This window comes from Anopheles merus, chromosome 2R (assembly GCF_017562075.2).
Source record: "Anopheles merus strain MAF chromosome 2R, AmerM5.1, whole genome shotgun sequence".
NCBI classification, from domain to species: domain Eukaryota; kingdom Metazoa; phylum Arthropoda; class Insecta; order Diptera; family Culicidae; genus Anopheles; species Anopheles merus.
The window spans coordinates 9,791,522-9,818,237 of NC_054082.1; the positions used below are offsets into that span (position 1 = coordinate 9,791,522).

Sequence of the window (26,716 nt, forward strand, 5' to 3'; positions counted from 1 at the left end):
CACGTTAGCACACAGCGAACATATGTGTACCGCTGGCTGGGGAGGGGGCTGTGTCTGTTGAGGAGAGGGCCGCGTGCGCTCGGAACACTTCATGTTGAAAATCTAATAAAATTTGTTCATTTTCTATTCTACCTTTTTTTTGCTCTCCGCATGTTTTCGTATGCTGTACGAGATCACTTGCACTGGATTGATGCTGAGTGGGGGTTTTTTTTAAAAGCATTTTATGCTGTAATGTATTTAAAAAAAAAGGGTTGCCCTATGATTGGCAAACGACAAACCATTATTGACTGCTTTGACTGATTCCATGATGAATGATTGTTTCTAGAGCGAAGGAGAGCAGATTGGACTTGATGGTGCCTGGGTAGGTGTCTTGATGGGATCATTACTTAGTTTTGACTATGTGCAATGATTGCTGTTGAGTGTTTCGTGCATAATTACAAATAGTGGAACACTATGACGATAGAGTGTTGGTGCTTTGTCCTAGCGTGGATGATTTTTATTGAAATTTTCCGTAACTTTATCTTAAACTCTTTTGACTTAAACTCTGCACAACAATATCTTGGTTTAATATTCTGTTGGTTGAAGCAAGCCTAAATGAAATGGAGTGTACTTGTGTAATGTGTGGAATTTTTATATTAAAGCTAACTGGTTTGAAAAGTATATTAGATTGTGATGCTTCACAGTAAATTTCAAAGTTATTCTTTTTTTTCAATTCTCAACTCAAAGTTCGCTTGAATTTGTCGTGCTATATTTTCTTATGCAAATGCTGAAAATGTCAGCATAAAGTTGATTTTTCTATTGCCGGCAAAACCGAGAACCATCCCGTTAGTAGGAAGCGGTGAATGTAAAAAAAAAGCGCACTGCCGGGAAACTTGAGTGGCGAAAGAGGAAAATGGTATTTCCAATTTTCCCACTCATTGGTTCGGCTTTTCCCTTTGATGATTGAAAGCAAATTAATAGGTTGCTTGCTTGCTCGGTTGCCGCAAAAAGCTCGCTCTCTTGGCGCCCTGCACACAATACGCCAGCGCTTGTATGTGTGTGTATGTGTGTGTCATTCGATAGGAAAAACAACGAGCCGATAGCTCCTGCCAATACCACCTCGATGACAAAGCACAAGCGCCCTGCCCTCCCGAGAGTGATCGGAAGGAAAAGTGCACGATTCGACAAATGAAGTGGAAATTTCGCATAAAAGTCGTCGCCGGAAGGAGCAGATGCAGATGCGGCTAGACAAATACTGGCGCAAATAGTAGGGCCTCGGACTCGGTCGAGTGTCGGGAACCGTTCGCTTCTCAGAGCAGCAGCGAAAGGAGAGTTCTTTGCAGTGAAGCACGCAGTGGGATGTCCGCTTCCATTCTTTTTCCGACTGCTTTCTTCGCAAACCGGTGTCCCCGGTGAGACAAAACCGGTGAATTTGAAAGACACCGAACTCCTCCGCAAAGAAAATAGCCGAGCAGGAAAGTGTTTTCAAGGAAAGTGTACAGCTAGCAGGTACCAGTTTGCTGCTGGCCGCGCCACCAGCCATATGCCGGGTGGGTTTGTTTTTAATTTCAACATTGCCAAACCAGCCAGCGGCGGATGGAAGGAAGGGCAGCGCACGGGGGCCGGCGGGCTGGTGCAAATTGAATAAAACAATGGTCGAAAAAAGCACCATCCGTTAGCGCTTTGTATTTAAATAGAGCAAAAAAGGGAGAAGCGGACAGATAAAAAGGCAAACTTCATCACCGGGTTCCTTATTTCCATGGAAGAAAACTGCTCAAGAGAGGTGTGTTGGTGGTGCAGGTTTGGTGTGTAGTACCGTTTCTCTAGGTGGTGGGTTTTTTTTGTGTCTTGTTGTCTGCCGCTTTATTTCAAAACGCTTTCGTACCTGAAGCACACCGATACACAGGGATGAAGAAAACTGGCAAACAGGCTGCAAAAAACACACTATGCAGATCTGTTAACGAGACAACCGAAAATGGGATGTACAAATTGATGCTTGTGTTCACTCTCCAGCCCCCAGCTGCACCGTTGCTGTGCCTCGGACCGGTGTGAGCCCATTTGCCTTCCACTAGGCTAATCTGTGGACGGTGGTGGAAAAAAGATCCAGCAAAAATGCTATGGCTCGAATTGACAGCCAAGCAGGAGTGCATTGGGAGTGTCATGAGAGAACAGGATCCTGTGTTGTAGCGTGTATGGGTGTGTGTGTGTGAGTGGGTTAGCTTGAATGGATAAATTGGAAGCAATTCAAGCGAAAGAATAGGAGCAACCTCAGAAAAGCGTTCGCTTAATTTGCGATAAGGGCTCTCTTTCTCTCTTCTTTCTATTTTCTTGCATGGAGGTTCGTTTTCATCATCATCACTATTTCGTATTCGTTGGTTGAGGTGTCCTTTTTTGTATGTACACCTTAACTTTCATAAAACCACCACGATGGAACCGTCGCCAATCTGGGCAACAGGTAATGCAGTTCGAGAAGATTAAAAGTATGAAAAGGTTTTAGCTAGTGAACGAAAGCAGATATGCATTCGTTCAGTTTTGTTGTTGTTTGTACTGTGGCTTTTATTTATACTATTCGCAATCGGAATTTATCTCGAATTAATGCGATAACACAGATCGCTTTAATGACTTTACGCAGTATGGCGTGCATAGGATCGGAGTCGGCACTGTATGAAAAATCACTTCATTACAAAGTTGCTCAGCCACAGCACAGATGGTCACAGACACATCATGGCAGCCGCAGAAAGAACGGACCACCACCGGTCGGCCGCAATCCGGCTATACAGTAATGCCCCGTGCTCTGAACGGCTCGTGTGACTGGTGTGGAGAAAGTTTAGTAAGCCGATTGGAAAACTATCGCCAGCAAGCCTGGGCGGTAATGAAAAGCGATCCACTCCAAAGCGCGCAGGGTGCATCGGTTACCTTCCCGATCGGGTCGTTTGTCTTGCGAACTCGGTCATTGGTGTGTTCTGTGACTTTACCGTGGTTGAGCAAATATTATTCCACATGCGGACAGGTTAGCCATTAGTGCTAATACTACCAACGCTGCTAAGGACGGCATCCACTTCCAACCGGGTAACTTTTACGATGGTGGTCATTAAAAGAGCATCACCGATGCTGCTCCATTCCATATCGATTCGGTCGGAATGTAAACGAGCACTGTTGAAGTTTGGATTGAATTATGAAAGGGAAAGAAAAGAAGCACAGCAGCGGGAAAAGCAGAAAACTGGTCATTATTATGTTGTTCTGGGAAAAGAATCGGAAAAAAGCCTTAAATTTGTAGCAAAACTAATGTTCTCAGAAAGACAGACGAATGCGATGGATGAGAGTCAATTGTTACACAACATGATTGATGGTTGATGGTTGTTTCATCGCGTCGGCAGCACGTCGGGCGCAACTGCGGTTGCCCCTGCTTTTTAAACTAGCAACGGCACGAAAATCGAAGGAAACTCATTGCCAATATGAATGATGCAGCTTTTTGAGCGGTGTTTTTGAAAGTGAGTCTTGCTATTTTACTAGGCATTGATTTTCCACCGTCGCCGTTGGCCCTTGGTGGATGATGAAGTCAAAAGCGCGTGATTGACTGACTTTGGTCGGTCGCTTTCAGCTCGCTGCTGGTGCGGAAGGTTCGCCCCACGGTACGATGATGCAGCAGCAGCAGCAGCAGCAGAAAATGATGGTGAAACATTTGTGAATAGAGAGAGTGTGTGAGAGAGAGAGAGAGGGGGGGAGGGTGGGGGGAAAGCCTTCTAAATTGGTTGGGCTGGACAGAATCGACCTCGTTGGCGTAGATAATTTAAAATCGATTATACGTTGACCTCGTTTGAGCGAGGGAAATGCTTTGCCGAGCGAATAGAATCATTTGTTCCCTCGATCTATTGATGCCTTATTATTTTCGGCTAATGGACTAAGAATAGAACGTTCGTAAAGGAGGAAAACATATAACAAATTTCCAATTTTTTCCCATCCAAAGGATTCAAAAAATATGATCGCAATGTATGCTAAACAAAAATACAATTCTTTAAACACACAGCATAGGATCTCGAACAACACCTTTAAGTATAGTCGTGGGAGCTTCAAACCCTATGTCACTGGCAGGAATGAAACGAACCAACACCAACGAACACCATCTCTGCTACTGTCCCGATACGAGCCTGGAAAAACAAACTTTGCATCGGGTTATGCTAAAACTTTTCGTATATCGTTCTGCGCCACCGGACACGTTGTGACAGGAAAATTGGTTCCACCGGTGCCGGGGCACGTGGGAGCGGAACGACATCCTATCGAAGATCGAACCGTAAAAGGCGGCCAGGTCACTCTCTCAATTTTCTGCGACAGAAGCTGGTACCGCTACTGCTGCTGCTACTGCAGTCAATCCTTTTCCCGATTAGAAACTTTATCCAATCAAACTTTCGCTGATCGCGACCGTACAGAACACCTTTTTGCCCGGGTGCACTTCAAACAGGCTAAAAGGAGGGTGTCGGGCAGTTATGGTGTGACCGGGAGCGAGCAATATGCATACCACCGTGTGTTTGGTGGCGCACGGCCCATCGGGTGTACAGGCTGAGAGTGTACATTTCACCCTGACGTGGCCGTAGCCGTTCGATCTCTGTAGTTTAGAATAGTTTCTGGTGAAAGTTTGTCGTACTTTCCAAACGGTGCTTGTGCGAGCACAATCATGTGCCCCCCCCTGTGTGTTGGCCCGCTCCGATAAGCAATGATGGATTTGGTTCGTAGATTGAGTTCATTTCGAATGGCCCCGAGGCCAGTGCGGAACAACCATCCCCGGCAGCTGGCAGCAAAAGTACACTGCCACATGTCCTGAAACATTACGCGTAGTTCACATTTTCATTGTTTAGATGTGTGTGAGTGTGTGTGTGTTGTGTGTCCTTTATGGCTGCTTTGTATCCTTTGCTCTGGAAAGGACCCCACTTCCAAGCATAAAGCATTTCGGGATGGCGACTAAATAATAGGGAAAATCCTTCGCAAATCCCATCCTTGGCAAATCCTTGACGAAGGTACGGGATTAGGATGGAATGAAAACTCTTCCCGTGGCTGTTGCCTGTCGTTTCACTGCTGTCGGTAGTGTAGTGGTGTGATTTCTTTTTTACCTTATCGAAAGGATTTGTTATTCAAGTTCCGTACACGCTCCGACTCTCCCCCAATATCTCCCGTGTGTGTGTGTTTTTTTGGAGTCGAAGAGCGGGCGAGGACGAGTAGAGTAGTAAGCAGCAGCAGCAGCAGCAGCACATGACGCGGAAAACGAAAACAAACCACTCAGCAGGTTAGTTTGGCAGGTGGCAAGCAGATGACATTTCGGCTGAACTCCCTCGGGTAATGCTTTCCAATTCATTCTCATCTCGATTGACGTGGATGGCGTTACATAGAAATCGACTTCAGGAAAGTTGTTTGGAGAATGGGAAGAAAGTGTTGTGGAGGTTTGGTTGCGTTGTGGGATCGCCAAGGGGATGCGGGCTGTTCGTCTCACGGGGCTCTTGCTTTCGCTCTCGTTGAGCCTATCGCGTTGCGCGTGCGATAAGGAGACGAATGGTGCCCACCCCATCCGACAGTACACATCAGTCACATTCGGTTTCGCCCCGTGCGAGGATATCCAACATTTTGTTTGCCGTCTCGCTAGAGATTGGAAAACGCTTTCAATTTGATTTAGTACTTTGGATGTTTGACACTCGGCAGTGGCGAACTCCAAAATCTCGCCCACGGTTGGTCTCGGAACGGTTTTTTGGTGGTCTGCGTTTTTTCTGCGTTGTAACCGGACCCCGGGTCTTTAGTGTGCGGGAAGTATTACTCTTACATATTATTGGTGCGTCCTAGTTACAACTTTTCGAAAAGATGTCAAGAGTCATGGTAGAGAGAAAGAGCGAAAGAGTGATCGTGTATTGGAGAAGAATCGGTACCGCACAATGTCAATATAATACACACATCATAACATTCCAGCCGGCCAAAGCAGCGGTAGATACAGCTGACAGCTTGCCTGAACTGCTGCTGCTGCTGCTGGTCGTCTATTATCCGAGCTCGCTAGATCGCAACTGGAGATGACGTCTGGTGATAGTCGTGTGAGTGAGTGCGTGTGTGTTTTGCTACGATCGAATCGACAACAACACCGGACGACAAAAGTATAGACGGCGACGGCGGTGGTTCGTGTTCCCAGGAGACAGCGAGGAAATAAAATCGTTTGCTTGCCCGCACACACACGCCGGAGTGAGACATTGATTGAATTGAGAGTTCAAAAAAGCGTCTACATCTCGGCACCGACGTCGGTCTCTTCGTCCTGGAGACTACATCGCACTTGTTTTTTTTTTTGCTCTCGGTGTGTCAAGTATTTTTGAAACAACTGTCAGTCGCCCTTCGCACGCAGTGGCTGACACCGAGTGTCAGCTCACCTCATTATATTGGTGGTGGCTTGGGGAACAGGAGGATTGCATTTGCTCTCTTCTACTAGTATTTGTCGTAAGTGAGACATCATCAACAGTCTGCTGGACATTGTTTTGAGAGAATGGTTTGGAATTATATGTTATAAATAACTTTATCTAATAAAAATTGTGATATAAACAAGATATAAATTGTGATCTGTAATCTATAGTACGAAGATGATGTTTTCTGATATGTTCAAAATGTGTTTTAATAACACTTCCATCACAAAACTGACACATCATTACATAGTGGATGCCCACAGATTACATTGTTCAGCTTGCCCTCCACAGCTTTTGGTCGGTATTCTTCCCTTCTTCTCGCAAATAGATGCTGCAAGTTTAAACAGAACTGTAGATGAAAAAATAAAACCTTGCGAACAATTTTTTAAACTCCCACAACCAAACACATTAAGGTTCGGGCTAGAACGAAAGGTGTGGGAAACCCATGATAAAGCTGGCTATAGCTGTCTCCTTTCCCTGTTTCTTTCTTGCTGACGCTATCCAGGCATCCACGGTTCGTTTCCATCCCCTGCGTGGCGGTTGGAGGTGGTGCCGACCGACCGCAAAGGCCACTATCAATCATCTAACGATGACTAATGGTAGAAAGATGTCTCATCTATCTGGACGGGGCGCACACACGCTGAGGAAACTTATGCACACGAATTGCGGGTGAAGGATGCTGAGTGTTGAGCAAACAACCGAAGCAACCGAAGGCAATAGGTAGTTTCACGCGAATGTCTTCCAGGCCACGATTGTGTATGTGTGTGTGTGTGTGTTTTTTCCCTTTTCTTCTTCTTTCGTTTCTGGTCCCTGTCCTCGGTCTAATGGATCGGTGTACGGTGGCCCACGTACCACAGTGTACCACCATTGCTTGTTAACAGTAAAAAATAAACTCCGCACACACACACACGTTCAATGATAAAATGGAACCTGGTAGTCTGCAGGAAGGGAAGTGTATGTGTGTGTATGTGTGCCGGTGTTCCTAAATACACACCGCACTACCGGACCGGATGGTTCCAGATGGTGCATCGGCGTATGAATAATGTTCTCCCTGGCCGGAAAAAGCGGCCGGAGAGTTTCCCACCAGTTTCCCCTGGTCCACCCCACCCGTGCGAGTGTGAGTGTGTGAAGAATAATAGAGATGATTTGATGATCGAATGTGGGCAAAAAGAAGTATGTGTGTGTGTGTGTGTCCACCCCGGGGTTTGTTGACTTTCCGTCATGTCGGTTGACCACAGAAGACAGATGCCCGTATGCATCCGCGCCAGCTGTTTGACCACTTCTTGACCGATGCCTGCTCAACGTTACTGCCCTCCCTTCCTCCCTCTGACCGTGCATCCACACATCGGTATCGTTATGATGAAAATGTGTACTCCAGATGATGGTACACGGGGGTGGGAGTGGTCGATTCGCCGGGTCCGGCTGGTCATTTGTTATGTAATTGGACAGTTGATTTCCGTCAAACTGTCAATTACCGTCGAGTGGGAAGTTTATTAATATTTACTTTCTTGGATTCTTGGTTTCTTGGAAGGGGGAGGGGAGCAGCCGGGTGTTTGGTTAGTCCGTTATGGAAGAAGAGCCGGATCGCTAGGATGTATGTGTGTAACTGAAACACGTGTACATAAGTGAAGGAGCGATTTCATGAGCAGGATAGTACGGGACATGGGAAAGAAGTAGAGAATAATGACAAATGAGCATAAATGTCAATACAATTTATTCTACACGATGGAAGGACTATGGAATAACCTTTAGTTCGGGAACAATCCGACTAGTTAGCTGGCTTGGATTTACTGTGTAAAACCAAAGAAGGTAAACTCTCGGATTTTCTCTCAGCCCAGTTTCCGGTTTTATTAAAAATACATACAACCTAGCTTTCGACAAAGTGGGCGAGATCGATCTCGTTATTGTCACTGTTCAATAAATTATTCGCAATGTGCCTTCCGCGTTGCTGCACAGGGAGACTCTTCAGCGTGTTTGAATACATTATCCTGCGCTCGCTCAATCGCTGGCCCCCTTCGCACCGGTGGCTCGAAATCACTCAGTCGAACGTCGAAAGCATTGTCGGGCGGGTTGCGCTGTTCAATATTTGATAGCAAACAAACGGGAGGCAGCAACGGTGAACCGTGTTGAGGGTGGGACCTCGCAAGGACTTTCTTCCGAATCGCTCCCGAATACTCGGTGTCCTTCGCATGCATGCCAATTTTGCTGGTTTTCCTTGGCAGTGTGTGCTGAACGCGGCAAACTCTTCACATTTGCTGTTTAGCTGGAGAAAGCTGTCGATGTTCATCTGTTTTTTTTTTGTGCTGTTCTCATACGTATCATCTTTCGCATCTCGTGTGTGCCTGCAAGCGTCAATTTGAGTGGCTTCTTTTCGGGTGGCTTCTCACCTTGGGGAAAGGTGAGAAAGCATGGCTAGCATTATGTTTCGATAGGTTGCACTGTTTGTTTTTTTTTTGTGGGCGGGGTAGGATTGTGTTGCTGCAAAATTTAACCAACTTGAAAAGGCGTCCTTTGTGTGTATGTGTGTCGATGCACATTATGCTTCACTTCGTTTCGTAGTCGATCGCATGATTTGCGCAAGCACAGGGTCGAAGAAAAAGAGTGTATGCATGTGTGTGTGCATCATCATCAGCATCATCCGCTTGACGTTTGCATGCACTTGACGCATAAAGGCGACAGATAATACGCCATCAAACATTGTGAAAAGGCGCAAGTATGCGAGGTATGCGCCGGGAACGGAAATTAAATGGCAAACAATCGAACCCCGCTCATCGCATGGCCGCTAGTGGGTGGTGTGGTGGCGGGTGTGCTGCTGCTTTTGAATAAATAACTCTCATGTCCGGAACTCCGGAATGGATGGCTGAGTCGAAGGATTTGGATATGTGTTTGTGTATGCATGTGAATCGATCCCTCCCTGTTGCATGGTGCTGATGTCAGTGTGAGGTGAACGGCATCCGAGCGCGGGCGATTGAATAAATTATTTGTGTCGGATAAATACGAAAGAAACCGGTACAAAACAAAATGTGTGTCCGATTATACCCTTTTTTGTGTTTGTTTGTTTTTCACTTGTTTTTTTTCTCTTAATGGCTGCTTTTATTCGCGTTTGATAAGCTGCGCTTATACCTTGCAGGGTTGCAGAACGGGGTTTGGGGTTGAAATATGATACAAAAGATAATTGAGTTTTGTAGCATTTGACCGTTTATGGTTTTCGGCAAAAACAGCTAGAATTCATGGCAAAATGCATAAAAAGCTTTTGGAAGGATGGTAATGGGTAGCTAGTAAATTGAAATTCCACATAGCCAATAGCATCATCATCATCATCATCTTGAGTCTCAACTGACCCCTTTTTGGACTGTGTCGAAGACAAAAAAAGGGCCCAAAAAGCCACTGACAAAAATGTAACAGAAAGTCTATTCCGCGAGGTCAGCGTGTGTGTGTGTCGTTTGTTGTCGCCGAACCATCCTGTACAAGGTTTTATCTTCACCTACTCTCGCTGCTGATTAGTGTGTGACTTTGTGCGGGATTTTCGTTTGACCCTCCGGCGCACGGTTGAACGACTGCAGACTCCGGCCCAAACAGCGGTCTATCGTGTCAGGTCAGCCAGGATGAACATTATCCTTTTTTTTGTTCTTACCGTGTCGCCAAAGGCTAGCAGTCCTGTACGATGACGACACACGGCCCTGTGAGCGACCCGAAAGGAGCGGAGGAATCACTTCGTGTGCTTTATGGGGCGTAGCAATGGGGCGTAAGTGAGTGAATCGGCATTGGGAAAGAAGGGAACACACCTCCCGTGTATGTGTGCCCTTCAAGTTGCGCCACAGTGAAGAGAGGATGGAGAAAGAAAAAGTACACATTCTGCATTTAAGGCGGGAATGGAGTGTGTATGTGCCTTTTTCTTCTCTTCGAGGGCAAAACCACGCTGCAGATCATCTATCACGACCCAGTGAGTTGGTGCCTGGGGGCGCACGGTGGGCAGGGTTGAAAGGCAAAATGGAAAATGGTCGCCCGCCATATGTTTGCCTCCCCGTACGGCGTCCCGCTTGGCTGCATAGGTTAACCCGTGCGAGCTTTGTTAACGGTTTGCAAAAACTCGCTCTCTCTCTCTCTCTCTCTCTCTCTCTCTATCTCTTTTCTCTTTACTTTCGTTCAATCTCTCGGTGCTCCCGACGTCCATAACAGGGATATCCTGCATATCTGAAGTGATTTTTACTTCTGCCCTTTTGCCCTTGATTAATCATTCAAAATGGCATTTCTTTTCCTCCCGATTCACCTGCTCCTTGGCCATTTGACCAACAGATAATGGAGCAGTCAGTCGCTAAGGGTGGTTTTGTTTCTTTTGTGTGTGTGTGTATGTGTGTGATTTCGCTAAGCTTTCACTGCCACCCGAAAGAAAGTAAGTCGTTACTTGAAACAACATCAAACCTCAGTGCTCGTTTGCTGCGTTGCTCTTTTTTCTGCCTCCTTCGCCCAAGCAGAACTCTTTCTCTCTCTCTCTCTCTCTCTCTCTCTCTCTCTCTCTCTCTCTCTCTCTCTCTCTCTCTCTCTCTCTATTTCAATCATACGGTCGGTGAGTTTTCCGTATTGTTCTTAGAAAAGGGCCAGCAAATGGCTTACTACTTTTCGACGGTCGGTTTGCGATCGGCTTCCACAGGTGAAAAACGCCATTGTTTTCCGACGTTACTCCTTCCTTGTTCCATTCGTTCCCTTTTTGCGGCCACTGTGGTAGTGATGGCTTTTCGTATTTTATTGACCGGATAGCTTTGTGTGTTGTGTGTGTGTGTGTCAGTGTGGGATTGGCATGCCCAGTTTGACACGGGCTATTTTTCGCTCGTTTTCTCATGTCAATACAGAGAACGGCAATGATGTTGTGGGCTGGTTCGGTTTTTGGGAAAATGAGCGGATGGTTTTGTTATTTTTGCGTCCCAGCTTATCTGCCCAGCCCTTCTCAAAACTGGCGTCAAAGCGGACCCGCACTCTAATGCGCTAGCTTCAGCATTATTGTTTCTTCCTTTTTTTGTTGCCGTGTGTATCTCGGGGTGAATACTGCCCAACAATAAAAGGGGGTGCTTTCAGGCAAATGTGTTTTGGTAGCGGTTCTTTATTTTACCGAGAAGTGTTGCTGTTCCGTTTTCGAGTTTTACTGTGCTTCATCAAAAGCGTTCCAAATTGTGTAGCTTCTAGGGTGGAGGTACTTTCCTGAAGTGTGCCTAATAATTGCTGACACTTTTCAATCCGACGAGTTGTGGAGCCAAACAAAAAAGCAGCTACTTCTTTTTGGAACGGGGTTTCGGGTTGTTTGAACGAAAAGAAAGCAACTGGAGAACAGCACGGCAGAGCAATGTGAACGTATTCGGCAGCTTTTACATTAAAAAAGGGTAGCTAAGCTGTAATTCGGAAAAAGGACATTTTGAATAAGGTTATTTGAACTACTCTGCTGTAAGTGGCTGTAAGGAAACGGCGCAGAGCGCTAAAGGGCTGGGAAAGATACGCCAACCACAGTTAGAGGTACAATCAGACATTATAAAAATAGAAGTGCATGGACAAGCAGGTACATACCATAATAATTTGAGAAAATGGTTCGTCGTTTTATTTAAATAATTGTATTTTCTTCAGCGAAATGCATCTTTCACTGTATCTTAGTTCAGCATCGATGGAGCATTGCTGGTGTCCGGTGATCGGCAACAACCGGATTGAAAAAAATGAATAAACAAAGAAGACAATTCTTGAGTGCTCTTTATGAAAGTGGTGGTGGTAGCTTGGACTATAAATATGAAATAAATGAAACTGACAAACAGCAAACATTGATAGTTACGAAGAACCACTTTGCTTAAACATATTTATGGCGGAGAAATAAATGGATGGAACATTACAGCTACTGGTTTCCTAGCTTTTAAAAGCTTTTCTTTCATTCAAAGTACTGCTCTTTTGTTCGATGGACAAATTATTGTTGATTTGCTTGCATCCAATAGCATTATTAACTATAGTTTTCCATTTCTATCCAGTGTTTGAATTTAGCTTAACATCTCTTAGATTGTAATTCAGCACATAAAATAATCATTTAATGTACAGTTGAACCCCGCAGTGGAATACACCCGCATAATTGGTTTAATTTGTTACAGTGACTAACTAATAGATCATCGATTCTACCACTGCAAATGTGCCGATAGAATGGGCCTATATGCAGCTGAAAAACTGAAAAATGTTTTATATACATGATACATACGTAGGACTAACTATCCTGCTATCGGGGGTAATCCAAAAGTCACTGAAAGCCAACCCCACAAGTGGTACTGGCTGGCCTTGACCGACAACGGTTGCTGAGCCAAAAGAAGAAGAAGAAGAAGAAGAAGCAATTGGTGGAACATGCGTTGATGAAATCATAGTAAAACACTCGCCAATACACTATACATCTGTGCAACATTTATTCGGTATTCGGCTCCTCCTGGCAGGTAGTTTTATATTACACGAATGTTAGGATTCAAACCCATTGGTCTGAGTGAAAATCAAAATTAAGCAAATGCTCAATGTTAACCGATCGTGATCGTGATTTCAGTTTAGCTCCCAAAACATGTATCCTGAACACAAATGGTATTGCTATGCGAGATTTTATTTGTTAAGAGATGTAACACGGGGTACTCGTTATGAGGAGTTCCACTGTAATTGCAATGGAGACGCATGGTTGTTTATAGTGGAAACAAATTAAAAAAAATCAATCTTTAGTAGTTTTATGAATGCATGAATTTACAGATATCCTCATGTTGGGTCAGTTGCTTCTTTTCATAGCTTAATAAAAGGAAATTTGAAATTAATCATCAGAAATCACAAAATCATCATTTGCATTGCAATTATAATAAATTTGAAATTAATTTTATTTCGCAGAATTTTGCCACATTTATGAAGCTTTAGTAAGATTTTTTTAATATGCTGTAAAGCCACCATTCCTGAGAAGCGAGTCGTTATAGAAAATTATATGTCATTCAGTTTTCAAAATTAAACTTAAATCCCTCACCTGCAACAGTCATAACATCCCGTTCGTTACTTTAGGGCAGGTCATTTGTTTTGCAGACTAGCAACAGAGTTTAATTTATTTCTTGCCTTTTAATGTTAATTTTCCTGTCGTTTTTCCTGTTCCGTTTTTCCTTGCAACGTTCTCGCCCCTGCCACCATTAATTACCATTAGATCAGACGCAGAAGGTCGCGTTCCAGCGAAGCTCGCAAAGCCTCAGGGACGGTTCCTTTCGGCATGCTGACGATTAGATGTGTGTTGTCGTGTTCCGTTTCCCGTCCGTACCGCGGGGGTTCAGCTGCCTCCGGTTCGTTTCCTTAGATTCGGCACCAATATCGGAACTTCTTAAATCCTATTCAACCTTTTTTTTGCGATGAGATGAGTATTTGCTGGCGGTCCACCTGGGCAACAATCTTGCTTTGCTACATTAAATCACAAAAAATACACCCTCCGCCCTTGCGTCCGTCTCGCTCGCAACAGGAACGCGTAGCGCCATCGTTCATTCTTCTTAATTGGATTATGGTTGTGAGCTGTTCCGACAAAATATCCCTTCCCCCGGCGCACCACTTCCCGTTCTGCGCGGGAACCATCAGCGATGTCGTGGTTGTTTTTCCTATGTCGTGTTTTTCCATGTTTCTCAGTTACCGTGGCAAATGGAGGGCAACTTTGGGTGAAAGGTATGAGTCGGTTTTTTTTGTTGTAATTCTGCCTTTTTGTTTAACAGCTCTCGGCGCAAACACGTATTTCAGGTGAAACGGCACTACCCACCCATACAGGTGAGGGCAAAAGAGAAAAAAAACAAAACAAAACGCAAATGAATGTACGTACGTTCCGCTTTCTTACTGTGCCAAAAGTAAAAGAAACTCGCCCGCAATTCCCTACGAGCAGCGGCACAACATACCTTTGCCGACAGGTGCGGTCGGGGTACGAGGAAGGCCAGTAATGGAGGTGCCTTCCGGCCCACGATGCCACAATCAACCTGACAAATGTTGATTATGTTTTAAATATTAGAACGAGCGCCGGGACGGTGTGAGGTGTAATGGTTTTCGAAATGAGGGTACAACGGGCGGTGTTTTGCGGCAACGCGGCATGCGGCTCATGGCATGTTGCTTTCGGAAGCCACCACCGCGACCCGAGTGATACGATGTGACGGTTTTGTAAATCAACTGAAATCGTGGTTCTTAAGGTGCTGGTGGATGTACGACGCGGAAACGTTTTGCCTGCGATGGTAATGCGAAAGCCAAGATTTGAAGTGCTTGTATTTGTTGGTCCTTTTGCTCTGCTATATTTCATCTGCTTGTTCTTGTAGCTTTCTAATCGTTCTGTTGTGCGTGTGTTTATGTGCGCTAGTGAAGTAGCACGTGCTCAGCCTTCAGCGGGTTGATTAACATTTGAATATTTATAATTAAAACTTCCTGCCACTGTACAAGTGGCTGCGAGTGGCATTCAGCTTGTTGGGATTTGGCATTGCCTCAGGTTGGATTGTAAACTTGCGCATCTTTTGGCGTAAATGTAATTAGTTAAGAATTTTATAAAAGCTTCCCAAAGGCACTGTGTACGTGTGCTTTGGAAGTTTATTTACACAATTCGGTAGGAGTATTATACAAAAATTAATAAAATTAAGAGCTTTGCACACTATCAAACCTGTACTAGCATGCTTTTTAAAATAAAAACCGTCGTAGCAATATTTTTTGTTGCTTGAAATTGTAGTATGGAGTTCCTTGGCAAGGTTATTTTCTGTCTTTAAAGCTTTATCATTTATGTTTATCTCAAAGTGTCAATGTGCTTTTGTTCTTTGTCGTTTACGGCTTTCTTGTGATTTAGTATCGGTAAAGGACATAGAAAGCATACAATTGGGGAGCTACGGTTAGGGCACTCCCTTGGGGCAGGTTGAGATTCCGCATCAAGCAAGTGCAAACGGTGTTAGCGGTGGTGCGAACGCGCCGTGTTTGACAGCGGCAAACGCGACAACCGATTGCAGTGGGAATCCACCAGATAACGAACCACCTTCATGGCTATTTTGATTACTTTTTATTATTATCTACGATAGCCATCGGGCCCGGGTCTGAAAGCGCCATAATGGCAGTAGACAGAGACCGGCGTAGATCATCTCCCAGTACCGTTGCATGGTTGCCTAAAGCTGGCAAAAGAACCTGGCAGGGTGTGGGAATACAAACCTGCAGCATCCTGTAACCGCAGCAACCCCAATGGTGAGAGTCGAGCTGAAGCTGTGCGCGTTGAATGTACGTATATTTGTGAGTGTGACAGTAAGCTTGAGGAAATGGGAGGTTTCATGTTCGCTTGCACTGCAGCAGAAAGGAAAGTCGAGCGCCTTTTTTCTTTCTTTCTTTCGCTTCGAGCACCACGAGTAAGATGCGCGGTACGGGCAGCATTCTGCCAGCATAGCTGCCACCGGAGAAGCTTATCGTGGCTGCCGCTAAGCCTGCCCGTGAGCCTGTGGATAATGATGTTGCTAGCTTTTGCCTCGAACTATCACGAGCGTGGCATTCAGCCGCCAGTGTAATTCTATCTTTCAGAGCACGCTGATGCTGCGTTTTGTGATTTACATTTTGATCAACCACTGGCAACGATACCGTGGTCAGATGCAACAATGTGACACGGGGGTTAAAATTTTCCCTTTTTCCAGCGCACTGGATTAAAGGAGCCCGCCTGCACGCAATGGCTGTGGTTTGTGTTGGTTTAGTTGTGCACGGGAGTTTCCAAGTTAATTTGACGTCGCTCGCTTTTGCGCTGATGGTGGTCGCAGTTGATAAAGCAAGATTATCTACTAACTGCTGGCAATGACGGGATATTAATGCTGATCCGTCCGAAGCATAACCCCAGAAAGCTCAAAGCAGTACGCGAATGTTTTAAGGTTTTTTCATGGATGTTTAATTTTAATTTATTTATGTTGCAAAAGAGTTGTCATACAGAATGGAATTGTAAAGAAAAGCAAACTCTTAATTTATCTCTTTTTGTTTTCTTTCCAGATTGAAGTTGCTGGCGATAGGAAGTGACCGTGGCGAATAATTTCAAAATAATCGTGCAAAATGATGAATTGAAAGCAAGTGATGTACGCCTAATGTGTCCGTGCTGCTGCAAATGATGGTCGGGTGAAACGAGCAGTATCCGAATCCGAAGTGTGTGCCATTGTTGGTGCGATAGTGCGCCCCCTTTTTTTGTTTCCTAGAACAGCACTACAGCCACTACAGCGCCCCCCCAAATTCCCTGTAACCTTTTCATAATCCTCTGCACGATCCTCCGCTCTCGCTTCCCGTTTGCTCTCCATCGCGCAATTGTTGTGCTGGGTGCGTGCTTTTCCCAGCTGTGTGGGTAGTGACGGGTGCGTGCGTGTGTTTGTGTGTGTGTGTGGTAAGTAAAAGAAATTAGCCAGCGTTTATGAGCGCGCTAAGTGTTCGCGACCGAGTAAACAACTGCCCATCGCTACTCCGCCGCAATCGGTGTTGCTGCTGTCAGCCGTCCGTCGACCCGACCGCAGTCACCAGCTAGGACCTGCGAGGTGCACAAAATGGCGGCACAGTCACTGCGGCCATGCTACGCCACCGCTAACCAGAGCCATCGAGGGCAGCGGCAGCAATCTGTCCACAGCAAAAGCCACGCTCGCCGGGCTCAACCCAGCAGCAGTATGGCGGGCGGCAGGTGGATGCAGGTCGCAATGATGGCACTGGTGGTAGTAGCGGTCGCCCTGCACCACCACGGTGTTGGCGCGTCGCCGAACGCAACCGTCGCTAATGGAAGCGTTAATGGGAAGCTTTCGGAGCGGCACAGTTACAACGCGAGCGCTAGCGATGATCTAATGAGATCAACGCCGGATGAGATCAACGCCGGGCTGCTCGAGTACGTTGCCGGCCCGCTGCCGCTGGCGGCGATGGAGGCGGCCAAACCGAAGCGTGCCAATGCGCGCCCGGCCGCCATCTACATGAACGAGTTCGCCGTCTACATTCCGCGGGGCGCGGACGTTGCCGACTCCATCGCCCACAAGTACGGATTCAGCAACATGGGACAGGTAAGGCTAGGGGCACCAGTTTGCAAATATCCTTGCCATTAAGAGGCGGGAGGGGGGGGGGGGGGTTAAATGTCAGGCAAAATGTCAGCTCAAAATGACCGGGCGCGCGCGCTCGCACGCTCGCCAGAAAATGATCATGCGACAATGATGCGGATGTGACAAAATTACAACACCATTAGACACCTATTATTGGCAGCAATTTCAGGCGTGGGGAAGGGAATGGGATGAGTGGGGGTATGCATTTTGCTGCATAGTTGTGCAGCGTGGGGTAGAGCGAGCAATATTTCCGCAGCGTGCGATGTATGAGGCCATTTTATACGTTAGTTTATGGAGCCATGATTTGTTAACCCTCTTAGCAGTGTCACCGCCACGCCACGCTGCCACAGCAGCACAGGGCGAGCTCCCGGTCCGGTCTGGCAGGCAAATGAATATTAAAATGTATAATCATAAACCGTTTAGGAGCGGGCTAATCGTTTAATAGGATTTTGATTGAGCGAGTGAACATGGTCCCATCCCGTTTCGTGCCTGTCCCGTCCGCGCTCTGCACAGGACCGCGGACCAAGCGGTCCTCAACATCAACAAAACAAAATCAACATTTCCGAGGACCAAGCGATTTGTAGCTGTCAGTATTTCGATTCCCTTTCGGACGGGGAAGCAACCCCCCAAAAAAAAAAAAAAAAAACGATAAATCGATGTTCGGGCAGTAAAAGGGGATGGTATGCGCTATCATCACTTCCAAGGTTGGCTGATAAATTGATGCAGATTTATCATTTATTTAGATGGAGCTTGATTTGTGCGGTTATTTTGGTGACGTGGAATACGAAACGATGTAGAACGCAGCCTCACTGGTATGCATTCAATTTAGGCGCTGTTCAGAATGGTTTTACGATATCGATTTATGCCTAGGTCTTTTGAAAGTTCACCGTGACAAATCACACTCTTGTTGATAATTCTTCCGATCAGGGCACGTTTGGACTATTATTAAAAGACCTCTCAGTTGCGATGTGCTTCATGCGCGTCATGCAATATGTATTTGAAGTTGCACGATGCTGGATTAACAGGTCCGGTACGGTCTTTTTCGTTAATCTCCTGGGAGCAACCCTTGCCAACCAGGAACTGGTCCGGAAAACGTGGCTTCTCTGTACGGCACTGCCAACTGGTTTGGCGAATATAGAATGCTGGTTTGTTTATTCGCCGCCAGGAAGCTCGGTACGTCGCGCCCACTGGCCGTCGGTGTGTACCAACCATTCTTGGCACGTACTTCAATTTGTCAGCATCGTTGAGCGCTTTCACACTTTGGGCATACTTGGGGGGGTGTTTTCTGACAAATTTGAATGGTACATTTGGTTTTTGCAGTTGAGTTTGGCCACTGGTGGAATATATTTTCTGCAATTCAATTTGATTTGAATTATATTTTTGAAATGAAAAAAATCTTATTTGACACGGACATTTGGTTTCACTTCCCAACTCTGTCCAGATTCGTATAGCATATTCCTAACTAGTAATAGAAATGTGTATCTCAAAAACAAAATAATTTAAAGTACGATTTCTCAAAGAATTATTTAGGTTGGTCGGTTCTCATGGATGCATTTTCGTTGTTATTTTTAATGCATCATTATCATTAAGCTCTAACATTCCCTCGAACACATTTTGTAATGCCCCGGACGCCACAAGTAGGTGGGCCATAGATACGACACCAAATGATGGGCTTGCAGTGGTGGTAAAACCAAATTAGCATAATTTTTGCATATCTAATCCAGTCAGATCAAACAAAAGCTACCTTACTTAATTAGTGACAAATTAGTACTGCCTCGGGGTTCCATTTTTACCCGGCCGGAGGCAGACGAACGAGAAAACTGGTGGCAGCCGCGACGCCCTGACGACCACAGCATGTCTTCTTTCTCGCTAATACCAGCCAGGCCGAGATAGCAGTATGCTTTAGCGTCGAAAAGAAAGGACTGTTGTTAATAAAAGTTTGCTCTTGGTATTCAAAAAAAAAAAAAGGAACGATACCACCAAATTTCCTTTGGAGTTTATCGTGAAAAACAGTCAAAAAAGAACAACTCAAGAAGGATCTGATCAAAATTCGACTTCTCGTTTGAGACGACAGGGAGGACCTCCGACGTCAGCTAGTCACCATGTCTCGTAGGGCGCTCAGCTTATCTCGCTGCTGTAAGATGAATAGCAAATCAGCATAAAAATGCCACGATGATGGAATTAAAATCCATCGCTATTCAATCGAATGCCCTTTGTTTGTCCCGAACCGTTCAAAGGATTTGCCCTTTTTCCACTGCCATGAATGTTGAATCGTAACGCCGTATTGAATCTCATTTGAATGCAAAATCGATTGACTGCTAATTACGGATCCTTTCCAAACAAAAAGGTTAAGAGCGTGGATGGTGGGCACGAAAATGAGGATGGTGAAAATATACTCGAATCCGTAGATGAAATTTTTCGGAACGATCCAAAATAAAGGCAGAACAAAAATGAAAAGACAGTTGCTGAAAACTCTCGGAGGACAATCTAGCCGCGCGTTTCTAGCCTCCCTGCTTAGTAACCTTCACGACTGTAATGGCGATGGGAGCGAGCTGTGATCCAAACAAGTTCTTCCCTTGCTGTTGGATGGCTTCTTTCGCCCGATGCGGGAGACGGGGATTCAGTTTCCGTGTTCTACATCCCGCAAGCATCTTCGTCACAGAAACAATGGGGTCGGTGATGGGCGGAAAAACTTGTGCCATACCAATTAAACCGTTTTACGGAACCGGATACCGCACCAGCATTTCCCGGCCAGACTTCCGCTTCTGCGAACACGAATAGCTCACACTGCTTCGTGCTTCTGGGGTGTAGCAGTCGGTGAGCCTGAGGCAGGGAGACCGGTTACATCCCTCGAGCGAGGAGAACTCGACTCCTTGAGACACTTTCTTTAGCGTTTCTTCGACACTAGTCTGGTGAAGTTGTCGGCAAACCTTGAGATCCTTCGCAGGCATTTTATGAAGTTGATGTTAGTTTGGCGAAGATACTTCGAGTATAATTGATTCTATAGCATTGTCTTTTTGAAGATCATTTCTAGATATAACTTTATTGGTTTTTTGTAGTACTGTTCAGGTATTGTTGTGTATCATTTTCACTGTCCATCCTCTAGTCTTGTTTGAACGAATTATAGAGTTTTACAACTGGAAGCTGCTTCACGCCCCAGAACCACAAACCAATTTTGATTCCTCCAATCCTCTTCTAACCGCCTTAAAATCGTGCAAGTGAATAATAAACAAGATGGCAGATTACACTCGGGCTATTAAAGCTCTTCAGGCGCACTCAAGGTACTTTGCATGTGACCGCTCCCGCTCTTTGAAAGGCTGGCTGATTATTTATGTTTATTAGACCATTCCATAAAACGCCCTTCGCATAATCTTTTCATAAACTTGGACCAATACTGACTGACTCAATGAGGGGAGGTCGAAAGAGGGTCCGAAATGGGACGGGCAGGGCTTTTGTGCTGGACGCGGTTGTAAAAATCAAACTTGCCCCGGCCGCGCACTGGTCGGTGCTGGAAGACACATAACAACCTTCGCACAAACCCGGCTCGGTGATCGGTCGGAGCATGCCTAAGTACCGCATCTAAACACGTTAAACGAAGCAATACAGGTCGGTAAGTAAATTCATCACACCCACGGTTGCCCGGTCCCTTCGCACCGCCTAGTGGCGGAGTGTGCATAAATGGCGCCGTTACCGTTTAACCCTTACGAACCCACTAAAAATGCCATCCCGTTTTCGACCCGGCAGCGACAAACGAGCACTAGTATACGAGCACCCATTACCATCATAACTAAAAAAGCGAACTGCTCTCCTTGGGCTGCTCCCCGGCGGCGGAACCGAGACTTGACGTTTCCGGTGCCGATCCTGCTGTCGCTTCGTCCACCTCTCCCGACCGGAAGTTGTGCTACGATGGCACTTTGACGATGCTTGTGTACGTACGTGTTCCGTGTGGGTGTTTTTTTTTATATTTTGCCCCGCCTACACTTACATACACAGACATACGAGACGACGGTGTCTTGGCGTTCCGGTCGCAGCAGAACTGTGCGCCACTTCCGGTAGTGTGTGTGTAGTTGTGCGTGTGCATGTGCCAGCGATGAGCGAATATGTTTGGTATGTTACGTGACTGGAACGGCACACTAAAAACAGGCAAATAAATTTATTCAAATTAGAGTCACTTTTTGGCACGCCAGGGGCCAAAAGGCTTCCTTAAGGCCTGCCGTTCTGGCTGAAACGTGTGATATAAGTTGAAAATTGTTCGATCATATGCTCTGGAGTGCTTTCGTCGAAACATTCCGGTTTACGTTTGAGGCAGTCTCGTGAAAAGAGATCTCTCTTCGGCGCCTTACATTCCGTGCCGAATGTGGCATCAAATTAGCACCCTTTTGTGTGACCTGACAAGATCGGTACAGTGTGATGATTGGCCCGATAAGCTCCTGTGTCGTCTTTGAGAATGATCCCTTTGCCTTGTAGTTTAAAGTATTGTTCGTTCAAACTTTTATGATGGTTCGTTTTGGGTGCGAATAACTATTATTGTTCATCTATCCTTACTAAACTCATGCAATCCCCTCTCTCTCTCTCTACGTGAAACCAGCAACAGCTTGGGAAAAGATAGCAACAGCTTTATAAGTCAATTTAAAATACATAAAGACACACCAGACGACCCACGTATGGATTTGTTCTGGTTTCTTGTTTCTTTGGGGAATGTGTATATAATTGCTTGGCTCAAATGTCTTTAATTTATTGTAGTCCCTTTGTAAGTACGGTTGCCTTTCAGAACTAGTTTTCTAGCATGACCGTGTATGTGTCTTTTAATATAATGCCAAAGATTGTGTGTCCTGACCGTTGCAGGAATTGGTTACTAATCGCCAAGGTATAGAATAATATGTGCAAACTCAAAGCTGGGCTGATGAGAAGCAAACAAATTTTCCTAACAAATATTTACGCTCTTAAAGATCTCCCAACACAGTTGAAAGCTTGGCTTGGCTTGTTGAATGATAATTTAATGTTAGTAGTAATGGCAGAAAAGAAGAAGAAGGAAACAACATTTACAAAACACATTCAAAACAATATGTTTAAAATTGTGAGATTTCCCAGACGAATTATTCCCCCGGTTTTGTTAGTAAACGTTGTGGAAAATCTCATTTCAACCCTATGCTTCCTGTCTGAAAACCGTTGTTTGCCCGTGGCGCAAAGCTGCGCTTTGTCGGTATCGATCCTGCTGCAAGTGCCTTGCATAGCCGCAAAACCTGCAGCACACGGTAAACGCTTACCTACCCCTACGAGCATGTGAGTGCTGTTTGAAGTACGTAAGCTTACCGCTTGGAATGGTTTAAAGTATTTTGTTGTAAAAAAAAGCAGAATTGCTCCTCTCTGTGATTTTTTTCTTTCGTTTTATGGTGGCTACGCTGTCGCTTGCATTGTTTCCTGGTGCACATTTGCTGGAGATATTTGCCGAGATTTAAAGCATAGTTATCGTGTGGTTTTAAAATATCCGATTTTTGTTGGAAAATCGCCACGCTATATAGCGGCAGCGATGATATGTTGTCGATTATGAAACGGTAGTACCAAAAAAAAGGAGCAGGAAAATAATGTTCTCCTGTCCCGACGCTATCTTTTGCTTTGGAATTTTTATGCGCACCGCTTTTACGCAAAAATGTACCTCCAAATGGATAGGTTTTTTTTAGTCATTGTGCAACGTTACTTTCTGCATGCGGATGAGTCCTGTTGAGTGCAAATAAGCTGAGCATAAACGGTCAGAACTGGATAAGGCTGTTTGGCTGTTTGTTGTGAATTTTGGAAATAGTACAACTTATTATAGTATCATTTTTTTAATGCAAGGTGACATGTGTCTGATGTTGAATGTTCATTCGATTTGTGACCGAGTTTAAACATTATGTTCCACTTCACATATATTTTCGACACCCCACAAGAATATAAACAATTCAGTCAATCGACTGCTTTCTTAAATAATTATCCAACTAGTCATGTTCTATAAATACGAGGGACTGTGTTATTGGCCTAATTCACCCAGGGGGAAAGTTCAAATTTTAACTTGGTGAATAGTGCGTTTTTATTTACCGTTCGGTTGTCTTTGAACTAGTTTTAACCGGTGTAGAGCAACCTTCAAGGAACGTTCTTCAGTGTTCCTACACGGTGAACAGCTTCCTCATAGCCACCCAGCAGTATTCACTGCACTTGATGGAAACGGTGCTCTCTCAAGCTTTAGGCAAGCAATATTGTTGTGTTTGGGAAGTGCACCGACCAAAACTTTTCCGGTATTAGATCAGTTGATTACGGAACACCGACGAGGCGAGCTGCAGTTTCGGTTCCTCCCACGTGGCTAGGGATTAATAACTCACCAGTAAACTTGTGCATGGCATATGTGTGCTAGCTTTAGTAAATGATGCTTCTGCCGCCAGGCATTGGCCAAACTCTGAGAGATAATTTATGTATTGCAACCGTAGAAAGTAGAACAGATTTCCCTGAGAGGGTACGATAATTGGGACAGTTGGAAGGTTGCGAATGAGGTAGATGGAACTGGACATTAAAGAATGAACAGGAAATGCTAAAGTAGCTTCTCGTCCAAACTCTTCCGGAGGCACTTTACCAACAAAGTTTTAGTTTAAACAAGTTATAGCTTGCGGGCGTTGAGGTAGTATATTAGTTATGTGGAATGTAAAGCCCGGGGACAGCAACATAATATCTGACATCGGCAAATATGCACACAAACCGTACCTCCCGGTATAGCTTCTCCACAGTAACGACCCACAGCAAGTACACTTACAAAACTGCATTCTTCGCTGTAATGACATTGTGACTAGTAACGTACTAGGAAGCTACCCTCAGGCTTTGTTCCATAAAGCAGCAGCAAATCTCGATCGGACCCGTCCTTGCACACTCACTCACTTGCATGTGAAGCGGCAAGATAGAATGTGCCAAGATGGGAGATTCGTTTGCACTCCAGCGTGTCGTAATGGCGCATAAAACGGACACGGTCATCAATCAATCGCTTTATGGTCGATAATGGCTTCGAGTTGGTACTGCCATTGGAAGCCACCATCGTAACAAAGTTCCGCGGGCAAAACTGCTGCCTGCTGACGCGAAGCATTTGAGCCTCGGAAAGGATTTTGGGGCGCTTTGGTGACAGGACGTCCAACGAGGACTCTTCTTTGCATGGTGGACAAAAAAGTCCTAAAATTGGAGCACGTAATATCGGCACACTAAACGACTGCTACAGGCGTGTCGCAAAAGTAGGTAGCGCGACAGACAGCCGGAGGAATGAAACATATTGTCATCAGGGTAGCACTTTTATCCTGCGGGCCCTGGCCAAATATCAGCTGGAGTCAGTTGGACGTCGGACAAAACAATCCACACTGTTGTCGGGGCAGATTTCCTGAAGTCCTGGCTTCCCGGAATAGGTAGCCTTCTAGGTACAGAACCAGTTTATAAGTGTATATTGCACGTCGGTTCTAATCAGAGCGCTACTCTTGCTCGTGCAGGCGCAGGTCGACATAAAACAAAGTAATTGTATTTTGCAGCTGCTTCCACTTATTCGGCAGCAATCGGCGCTTTATCACAAAAGGCTTCGTGTACTTTTTTCCCCTCCCAGAACCTATTTTTGCCTAGTCAGCTTTGCGCGCCATGGATTGATGGGGAGCGAGTTTCGTGTTTCGTTTTCGGGATGAAACAAAGCCGTAAAAAAAAAGTGCAAGCCCAAAACCCAAATTCATCCATCCGTTGTTATTGCTTCCGTGCAGGGCGGAACCACTCACACACACACACACACACACACACACACACACACACACACACACACACACACACACACACACACACACACACACACACACACACACACACACACACACACACACACACACACACACACACACACACACACACACACACACACACACACACACACACACACACACACACACACGCATACACAGGCAACATCATAAGAAACTAAGAATAATGCCCTGTGAAGCGACCCTGTGAAACGGAAGTTGTGTGTCTAGGACCGGTACGGTCGGCAAGAACTAGCGTGGCAAGGGAAATTATGATCGATACATGGCACAAAATTAATAGTCTGCGACTACACCGTCATCATCACCCGCGGATAGCAACGTTGCTTGCCAAATCCCCACACACACACACACACACATGCACGTACTGTTGGGGCGAGGTCACCATAGTTCGATTTACGGCACGCGGACACGCTCCTCGAGACGATGACGGTGCTTTTCCTGTATTTTGCGAAAATGTTCGCCCTGGTCTCGTGTACTCTTTTTCCAAAAAAAAAAATCTCATAATGCCCCGCTAGCGGAGACCGCAGGCTATAGATTAAGGGGGAGGTGAACGCCACCCCTTGCTGTGTATTGTTTAAACATGGTGGCTTCTTCAGGCGACGTAGCAAAACCTTCGCGTCTGCTCAGCATCCTTCTCTTCGGTTTTCGGAGCAGATCAGTGCTTGGCTTTTGAACTACCGATCGCGGACCATAAGCTGTGCTGGTTTGAGCACCGATCGCTCGGTTTTATTTTGCAGTATTTTACCTATTTTTTCGTACACTTTTTTCCAAAAGCTCCACCACTCGCTTGCGTCACTTTGCACCGTTGCAAATTATAGCGCGCTTCGTTATAAACTAAGCGTAGTTTTTTTTGTTGCTGTTGCTGCTCCTTCTAGATCCCCGTCCCATCGTGCTTCGTTTTTGGCAACCGTTTCACTATTAGGGTCGTTTCTCTTCGCGTGGAGATTTTTGGGGCGCGGTGGCGTGGAATTGATGCTGCACCGCGCCCAGAAGCTATAAGCAGCTAGAAGTGGCGTTTGAGCATGAAAAGAAATTCCAATCTAATCTGATGGTGTTGTATATTATCATACTATATTTGCTTTATGTGATAGGAATACTTCGTTTGATGGGCCACCCGGCACCCACTGTTTTTGTTTGCGAGCTCAACAAAGGAAAGTCAACGGTTTTGGGGGAAGAGGGAACGGTTGGGGTGAGGGAAGCGATACGCGCCAGAACGAGGATATTTAAGACGCCACAGCCACAGCGTACCAGAGGCTAAGCGGTGTGCAAAATGTTGGTATAACTTTCTTTTCTTTCGTTTTTTTTGCCGAGCAAGAAACAAAACTTCGCCCACAAACGATCAGTGGCGGCGGCTTACATTGTACAGCCACGGGAGGTGGTTCCATGTGTATTAGTGTGCTGTAATTATCTGGAGCAATATTTTGGACGAGTTTAT

The 26,716-nt window shown here is 45.5% G+C and overlaps 1 protein-coding gene across 6 annotated transcripts in view; it reads left to right on the forward strand.

Moving 5' to 3' along the window:
• Positions 1-26,716, forward strand: part of LOC121590582 (furin-like protease 2) — a 191,814-nt gene that overhangs the window by 78,532 nt on the left and 86,566 nt on the right. For all 6 annotated transcript variants that reach the window (XM_041910379.1, XM_041910382.1, XM_041910381.1 and 3 more), the window contains one exon: positions 16,401-17,437. In XM_041910379.1, the coding sequence (XP_041766313.1) occupies positions 16,940-17,437 (498 nt within the window). In that variant the 5' untranslated portion in view covers positions 16,401-16,939. The remainder of the gene's footprint in view (positions 1-16,400; positions 17,438-26,716) is intronic.